The sequence below is a fragment of the Mustela nigripes genome, chromosome 1 (genome assembly GCF_022355385.1).
Source record: "Mustela nigripes isolate SB6536 chromosome 1, MUSNIG.SB6536, whole genome shotgun sequence".
Lineage (NCBI taxonomy): Eukaryota > Metazoa > Chordata > Mammalia > Carnivora > Mustelidae > Mustela > Mustela nigripes.
Genome location: NC_081557.1, coordinates 76,190,540 through 76,199,787, shown reverse-complemented (window position 1 = coordinate 76,199,787; position 9,248 = coordinate 76,190,540). Strand labels below are relative to the sequence as shown.

Genomic DNA, 9,248 nt, shown 5'->3' with positions numbered 1-9,248 from the left:
TAAATGTCACCACCATCTACCCCAGTCACTTAGGCTGAAACAGTGTCGTCCCAGACTCCTCTCTCTGTATCGCCTGCCTCATCCAATCACTTATCAAAAGCTACCAGTTTTACCTCCCCAAGTTTTCTTAAATCAACTCTGTCCTCTTGCTTAATATTAAACACCATGAGAACAATTCCAGCCCTTATCCTGGGATCACCAGGTCTATTGGGATGACTTGTCTGTCTCCCATCTAGCCTACACCTTACAGGCTCCTCATCTCCAGAAAATTACTTAGTTTCTGCTTGAAATCTCTGGAAAGAGGCTTAACTAAAGCAGTTCATTGCCTTCACACCCCTCCCTGGCCTGCCTCCTCCTGATCTGATCTCTCCAGCCCCATCTCTTGCTACTTTGTAACCAAAGAATTCCAAACTGTACTTCTTGCGTATCCTAGGTGAATACTTTCAAACTGTTTCACTGATAGGAACAGCACTCCCTTCTTTGCTCTGGTAATTCTCTTAATTTACAGACTCGGTTTGGTTAAACTATACTCCTCCAGGGTAACCTGTGTCCCTCATCTGCACTTCTGTTACGCCCTGTGAAACCTTTATTTTGGCATTTACCCATTTACCCATTCAAAACACTCCGTCCATTGGTTTGAACGCGCTGTCTGCAGCCAGAGGGGCACTCAGCACAGTTGTCGACCTGCGGAACACGCTTAGGCCAAGTTGCCTTTTTTCACTCCCACTTATCGCAGCGTTTCCCTCCCAGCTGGCTGGTGACACAACAGTATAGGAACACCAAGGTCATGGCCAATAGCTCAAGACCCTCCCACATTACTCGCCCCAGTTGAAAGTCATCTGCGCACCCAGGCAGTTCCGACACGCTGGGTCCAGTGCGGTGCTCTGTCTTTCCTGCCCCCGCAGAGCCCGAGACCTCCTTGGCACTATTTGGCAGGTTCCCCCACTCCGGTGTTCAGCGTCTGGGTCTGCGGAGAGGCGGCGGGAGCAGCGCGGGCGGCGCGTGATGGGCCCCCCTCCGCGCTTCAGGTGACCTTGCCGCCACAGCGCAGCCGGCAGCGAGCCCGCTGTTCCAGGCTCCCCGCGACCCTCGCGCCTAGCGCGGCTGCTGGGTAACTTCCCGGCAGAGGGCCTGCTAGACCTCTCTCCCCGTTCTCTTGTTCTCTTAGCCACCCGGTCATCTACAGTTTATTGGCTGGGCCCCGGGGCCATTACGTGGAGCAAGGGCCCCTTTGGACTGGGACTGCCCCTGGGTCCTCCTATCTGCTGGAGCCGCTCCTTATCTACTCGCCTTTCGAGCTTTCGCTCCTCCAGCTCTTCTGCCCACACCTTAGATACACCCGAGCTCTGCGGGAGAGTCTGTCCCATTATCCCCGAGAGAAGAAGATCAGCGCGTAGACGCTGACAAAAATGCTTCAGGGATCGGACACTGCAGCCTTTCTGAACCTGGAGGATGGTGTGCTCCCCCTCTCATTGAACCCCTTATCCCTTCCTCCACCTTGCCCCAGGACCCCCTTTCCCCAGCTCCCACGCCTGTCCTGTTCCGTTCCTGGCTGAGGGCTTCTAGGGCTGAGTCCGCAGTTTTCTGTCGGGACTGAGGTGGGCTGTGCGGCAGCCACAGGGGACTGTGGTACAGGGGACCTCCGTGGATCCAGGTAAAGCCACAGTCTCTCAGCGCGTTAGGCTAGCCTGGAGGACCTACCTAGATGTGAGCCTCTTATAATGCTGAAGTCGCATTTTAATCCTTACAGTTTGACGAGTCCAGTGCCTTCCCCCCACTGGTCATTGCTTTTTCTTTCTCCTTTCAGCCGGTGTCTCTCCTGGAAAAGAATCCTGAGCATCTTTTTCCTGCCACTTATCTTAGCAAGTTTTGCTCCCCGAGTGAAAGATAAAGAGGGTCTTATATATGCAAATGCACAGCTACACCCAGCCGGGTAGGTGTTTGCCTGAGTGGGGGAAGGGGAGGGTTTTCCTTTCTTGGAGAAGATAATAGCAGCGGGATGCTTAGAGCTTGTCCTGCCGCCAGAACTTCTTTTCCACTGAAGCTATGGCGGCCTGTCCTCTTTCTCTCTCTCTCTCTCTCTCTCTCTCTCTCTCAGCACGTTTAATTGGTCTCACCTGACCCCCCTCACGCTGAAGGACCGATCTGTGGGACTTGAGACTGTGAGCAGAGTCGGAAGGAAGCCATACTTCACCCTGGGGGGTCACAAGTTCCTGATTTTTGGGGGCTCCATCCACTATTTCCGGGTGCCCAGGGAGTATTGGAGGGACCGCTTGCTGAAGCTGAAGGCCTGTGGCTTCAACACCCTTACCACGTGAGTGCTGGCTCTCTACTCCTCTGTGAACTTGCTACCTTCAGGGACTCCTAACCCCTGCACCCAGGTGCAGGACCTCTGGATTTGGGATCCCTAATCTTTTCTAGCATGTGTCTGATAAACTTAAGGGTCACACCTCACACTCAGTTGGCTGTGGTCACAGTCTTGGATAGGGGTTAATGAGAGAAAGACAGAAGCCCTAAGGGATTGCTGTAGTAATCTCTCTAATGAGCCGGTCATTGGGTCCCTTAGGAGCTCTCAGTTTAAATACATAAGGCGAGTGTGTGCGTGCGCCCGCACCCATGTGTTTTAAAGATTTTATTAATTTGACAGAGAGACACAGCAAGAGAGGGAACAGAAGCAGGGGGAGTGGGAGAGGAAGAAGCAGGCTTCCTGCCCAGCAGGGAGTGGGATGTGGGGCTAGATCCCAGGACGCTGGGATCAGACCTGAGCCAAAGAGAGATGCTTAATGATGGAGCCCCCAGGCACCCCCATAAGGTGTGTGTGTGTGTGTGTGTGTGTGTGTATGTGTGTTTAAGATTTTATTTATTTGACAGAGAGATCACAAGTAGGCAGAGAGTCAGGCAGAGAGAGAGAAGGGAAAGCAGGCTCTGGCGGGGCTTGATCCAGGACCCTGAGATCCTGACCTGAGTTGAAGGCAGAGACTTTAACCCACTGAGCCACCCAGGTGCCCATGTAGGTGTGTTTTTTAAACGATTTTATTTATTTAAGAGAGAGAGAGAGAGAGAGCGCGAGCGCGCACAAGCGGGGGCGGAGGGGCAGAGGGAGAAGCAGACTCCCTGCTGAGCAGGGAGCCTAACATGGGGCTCCATCTAATCCCAGGACACTGAATCATGACCTGAGCCAAAGGCAGACACTTAACTATGACACCCAGGCGCCCCAGTACACGGTGTTTTAAAAACAATTATTTGTGTATATGGAGGTGAGTTTGAAAAGGAATAGTAGTGTCAAAAAAATGAACACATCAAAGGAAATACCAGTATCACTGAAGTTAAATTTAATGGCATTAAGGGAATGAATACTGTAGCTTAATGATTAAGAACATAGGGTTGCAGACTCAGACAGACCTGTCTTGGGTCCCAGCTCTGCCTCCAAACATCACATCCCAGGGCTCTGGTGTCCTCATCTATAAATGTGGCAAAATAAAAATTGCTTCATAAGTTTGTATTGATTAAATGAGATAAAACCTTTGCCTTGTTTATGTGAAAAATGCCTATCCCAATGCATGGACGTATATGCATTCAATTATGATGGCAAAAAAAGAAATGCAAATCTATTATAGTAAATCACAAGAACTTAAATATAAATGTAACATGATTAAATATGCATTTAACATGATAAACTTAGCATGATCTTTAACATGATTAGGTGTATACTGACAAAGGTAATGTGTATTTAGGGTCTACTGATGGCTGGGCATTTTGTAATCATCTTCACAGAATCACTTAATCTTTACAACTAGCTGTCCTGTGAGATGGCTAGTGTAATTCTCACTATGCAGGGGGAAAGTAACAGAAGCATAGAGGGCTTCCCTCAAAATGTTGAAAATAGAACTGCCCTATGACCCAGCAATTGCACTACTGGGTATTTACTCTAAAGATACAAACATAGTGATCCGAAGGGGCATGTGCACCCGAATGTTTATAGCAGCAATGTCCACAATAGCCAAACTATGGAAAGAACTTAGATGTCCATCAACAGATGAATGGATCAAGAAGATGTGGTATATATACACAATGGAATACTATGCAGCCATCAAAAGAAATGAAATCTTGCCATTTGCGACAATGGAACTAGAGCGTATCATGCTTAGCAAAATAAGTCAAGCAGAGAAAGACAACTATCATATGATCTCCCTGATATGAGGAAGTGGTGATGCAACATGGGGGCTTAAGTGGGTAGGAGAAGAATCAATGAAACAAGATGGGATTGGGAGGGAGACAAACCATAAATGACTCTTAATCTCACAAAACAAACTGAGGGTTGCTGGGGGAAGGGGGGTTGGGAGAAGGGGGGTGGGGTTATGGACATTGGGGAGGGTATGTGCTTTGTTGAGTGCTGTGAAGTGTGTAAACCTGACGATTCACAGACCTGTACCCCTGGGGGTAAAAATATATGTTTATAAAAAATTAAAAAAAAAAAAGAAGCATAGAGGGCTTAACTAGCCTGCTCATTTCATCCACCATCTTCTCAGTGTATGACCATGAAGTTGTGAGTGAGGGTGCTGCCAAGGTCACGTATAGGTATGGGCTCCTGTCTGTGCACAGATGACCAGCTGGAAGCAAAAATCACGTTTGAATTAGGAACAGTGGAGATTCCTTCGTAACAAATCAATTTCTAAAAAAGTCCTGAAACTAAAAAAATTGGGAGTCAATAAAAATGGGTTATAGGGTAAGCCTAAAGAAACTATTCCATGGCAGGCAGCACTGTAACAGGTGCACATGAAATGATGTGAGGTTAACTTCCTGGGAATGTGTTTTTGGAGCTGGAGAAAAGGCAGAGGAGCCCACCCTTAGTATAACAATGCTGCCATTGACAGGACACGGAGATCCCAGTCCACATACATCTACACTGTAAGGTAAGACAACCAGTTTAGTTATTCAGTTAACATGTCTCTAGCACTTACACTCAGCCAGGCATGTTCTAATCCCTGGAAAATATTAATTCACATTGTCACTATATCAATAGTGTGTGGAGAGTAGTGTGATCACTGTCTTTTGTAGGTGAGAAAACTCAGGTGGGGAGAGTTGAAGGCAATTGCTTGAAGTCTATGTAGATTAGCAGAGCTGTGCTTTAAATTCAGTCAGGCACCTGAGCTAAGCAGCTCAACTGCCTTTCATAATTGTGGACTTCACTTAGAGATTGAAGATGACATTCAGAGCATTTTGCAACCCCGTTTTTGAAGTCTTGTAAACTTAAGTCCCCTCTGCAGGGCATTTTATCATTTTATGAAGCAGAACTAATTTTTCTGTTTCTTGATGAGATGTTTGTCACCAGCAGTCAGAAGGGTATGTTGTCTTCGTGGTCAAGCTGGGGGATTTTATTAATAACATCAGGAAAAAGTAAAGACAGTTCTGAGCAGCTTAAACTTACAATATAGAAGGGGAAGGAGCAGAAAAGTGTTAGCAAAACTCTATGGGGCATTTAATGTAATGTTTAACATCTGTAACTATATTAATTATGTTAATTCAAAAAATAGTTGAGTTCCCTTGCCTTTCTGGGGTAATACTACATTGGTTGTTACGGATTATACTTACAATGCTTTCATTATTTAAAAAAACAAAGAACCACCAGATGTCCTCACCCACTTATACCACAGACCAGACCTAGCAGGACCACAGAAATGCAAAACCTGCATTGGAATCCGAAGTGAAGCCCCTTTCCTCCTGCATGTCTCTCCACTACCCTCTTGTGGCAAGGCTAAGCACGGTACTCACTACAAAGGACAAAATGCTTCTAGGGCTGTCCCCATCCACTCCTGCAGAGCTGATATAAAGGCTACATTTGAAGCTGGGAAGCCGTAAATTGATAATTGGCTCATTTAATATATAAAGAACTTAATAATAAATAACTGTTGAGTTTTACTGAGAGGCTTCTATACATCTATTGAAAAATTATATAGTTTTTCTTCACTCTATTAAAGTAGTAAATTATATGAACAATTTTTCTGATATTCAACCAATCCACAGCTCTGGATAAATTCTGTTTAATCATGAGACATGCACATGTGAATGCGCGCGCGCGCACACACACACACACACACACACTGCTAGACTTCATTTATTAGTGTTTTATTTCAGATATATATGTTTATGATTATAATTGAAATTGATTTAAAATTGTATTTCTCTTAGTATCTTGTTCAGTTTTGATATGAGTCGTAATAAACTCTTCAAGTGACTATATGTTTTTTCTCTTCTCTCAAACTATCTTGAAAAAGAATTCTCTTTATCCTGAATGTTTCTTAAATTTCACCTGTAAAACCTCTGTGACTAATATCTTTTGTGGTTGTGAGGGAAGATTCAACTTTATTGAAAGGCTACTACTTTTTCTGCTAGAGTATACACTATTTTTATCCTGTAGATCTTTTTTCCTTTTTTTTCTTCTTTTGGATTCACTAGGACTTTTAAAAATTTTCCTTTCTTGGTAGTTGTACATCATATTGTGTATTTGGGACTTTTTTTTTTTTCTTGTCTATTCTTTTCACAGAGCTAGCTTGGCTTTATTAATATGTTCTGTATCTTTTTGTTGTCTAATTTCTGAGTAATGTATAATTTCCTTTCTTCTACCTTATTTGATTTAGTACTTTCCTCTTCTATTCCCCTACTTCTGCTCTACCTCCCCTTCGCCACTTCCCACTCCACTTGCTTCTTTACTCTTTGTCTTCTGAGTTGAATATTTAGCTCATTTTCTTTCCAGGATTTTGCATTTTCTAATATATTTATTCAGGGATATGGGTGTACCTCTAATTATTACTTTGGTTACATATCCCCTAAATTTTGTTGTGTAATACTTTGAATGTCATTTGGTTTCAAATATTTCAGCTATTTGGGAATATGCTTTCTGTTTTATTTATTTATTTTACTTTTTATGCTTTTAAAGCATAGTTTTCTAATGTAGTTGCCTTTGTCTTGGGATCATGGACTACGTGATGTAAGTTTTTGAGATTTGTTGAGATTTATCTTGTATTTTATGACTGCTGCACGTGTTTTTAAGAATGTATGTGCTCCACCTTTGGGTACTGAGTTCTCGGTGTTGTTCTTAGATCCCCAGCCTTTCATTTGTGTTCTAGTTTTTGCTGTTATTTTCCTTGTTTCTCGAGGAAGTAGTTTAAATCTTCCCACTATGACTGTGGATTTATCCCTTTCTTCTCTGGTTTAGTAAATTCCTCCTTTACTTGAAACTATGGTTATAGAGAGCATGTGGTAATGATTACCATATTTTCTTGATGGGTCATTTCCTTTCTTATAATTTGATGCCTTTCAACATCTATTTGTGAGGGATTTTTTTTTTTTTTTTGCCTTAAAATTCAGTTTGCCTGCTATTTAAGATTGTTAGAATAATTCTGCCTCATCTATATAATTTTCCATCTTTTTGTTTTCAACTTTTTCCAGCAGTATCCTTTAAAAAGTAGGTCACTTATAAGCATCATTTAGCAAAATTTTCCCCTTTTGTTCTCTTAGTGCATAGCTATCAACTTTATCATGCATATTTAAGTCTCTAGCAAACCAACTCTTCATTCCTCCTCACAAGAAAAGATATTAAATACAGTCAGTTCTACCACAATGCAACATATGGATTTTAAAAGTTTACATTGTACAAAATTGTGTAATAAGAACTACAGAGCTGATGAGAAACATGAAGTTAGAGGCACAACGCTCAAGAACTTTGTTGGTGACACACACAAAAAAGACAGTCACCTATTAAAAATAGCACCTAATAAAAATTTTACACATATCCTTTTGTCCCTACAGTTTCAGCCCTAAAGGGGGAGGTACCTGGCAGCTTCCTTCTTGCTAAATCTAAAGCTGGCAATTTTCTTTACTACATCTCCTTTATCCTCATAGGAATTCCTCCTCCATTCCTATTTTGATTAGTTCTTAGCAAACATTTCTTGGGCATTTGAGGGTTTTATCCTTTTCATTATATGTTTAATGGGTATTACATAGAATGGGGTGATGAGTGGGATAATTTATATATAAATTCAAGGAATGTAGAATCATAGGATTATTGGTAGCTTGGACCAAGTCTGGGTAATAAAGAAAGGAACTATTGACAATTATCATTGTTCATGTAATACAGATTTAATTGCCATTGAAACTCTTACTTATTCCAAAATAGAACTATCCCAGGTGTTGGCATGGATTTGGGGATGACCTACAAATTTAGAGGAAAGAAATCAGAAGATGTTTATTGTACTTCCCCCTTCCCTATTACAGCTATGTACCATGGAACCTCCATGAGCCAGAAAGAGGCAAATTTGACTTCTCTGGAAACCTGGACCTGGAGTAAGTGCTGTTGCTGCTTCTATGGCGTGGCCTGGGGTGAGGAGGCAGAGAGATGGCTCCTTGGGGTTGATTAGGAACCATGAGGCCATTTTAGTTGGGCACTATGTTCTCAGGACCCACATGCTGTCCATGAACCTGTTACTCCAAGGGGTCTGGGTCTGCTTCCTCTGAGCCCAGACCTCTTCACTGCAGCCCAGAGGTACCAAATCCCCAGTGTCTGCCCTGCTTTTCAGTGTGGTCCAGCCACCTAGACTGGGACAGGGTTTGCCCCTCTATGGTAGCAAGGTCATTGGTTCACTCTTAGGACTCCCCTATACCCTGTCTAATGCCTTTGATCCTCATGTCCCCAGTGGGGTTATGCAGAAGGTCCTGGGCTGGGAGCAGGTAAGAACCCAGCTCCCAGGGCCTCTGCAGGGTGGGAGAGGGAGGGATTGGATAGCTCCACCACCTTGGGATGCTGGTGGTGGAGCTATCCACCACGCCCTCCTCTCTGTGTCTTGAGAGTTGCTGACACTGACCTCCCTAGGGCCTTTGTGATGATGGCTGCAGAGACTGGATTATGGGTGATTCTGCGTCCAGGACCCTATATCTGCAGTGAGATTGACCTTGGGGGCTTGCCCAGGTGAGCAGGGATATGAGTCCAGAGTTGGAGGCTTTACTAAACATAAAACTTCAGTCTAATAATGAATGAGCACATCCTCTGTGTCTTGCACTGTTACTGTTGCTTTATATACATCGTCTCAGGTAACAGTTGCAGTAATATGGTGAGGTGTATGTGCCTTTGTCATCCCCATTTTATAGATGACACTTCGTCCTGGTGCCCTGGGTGTGTGACTAAGTGTGCAGAGGGAAAAGCATCAGGATGATCATAGCCTTCTTTCCCCACTGGAGGGAGCTATGCCCAG

General features: G+C 43.9%; 1 protein-coding gene across 1 annotated transcript in view; it reads left to right on the top strand.

Moving 5' to 3' along the window:
* Positions 1-1,409: 1,409 nt before the first annotated feature.
* LOC132019327 (beta-galactosidase-1-like protein 3) overlaps positions 1,410-9,248 on the top strand; it is a 45,889-nt gene continuing 38,050 nt past the window's right edge. Inside the window, exons 1-6 of the mRNA XM_059402294.1 lie at positions 1,410-1,455; positions 1,567-1,654; positions 1,808-1,933; positions 2,099-2,314; positions 8,275-8,343; positions 8,870-8,965. Of these exons, the coding sequence (XP_059258277.1) occupies positions 1,410-1,455; positions 1,567-1,654; positions 1,808-1,933; positions 2,099-2,314; positions 8,275-8,343; positions 8,870-8,965 (641 nt within the window). The remainder of the gene's footprint in view (positions 1,456-1,566; positions 1,655-1,807; positions 1,934-2,098; positions 2,315-8,274; positions 8,344-8,869; positions 8,966-9,248) is intronic.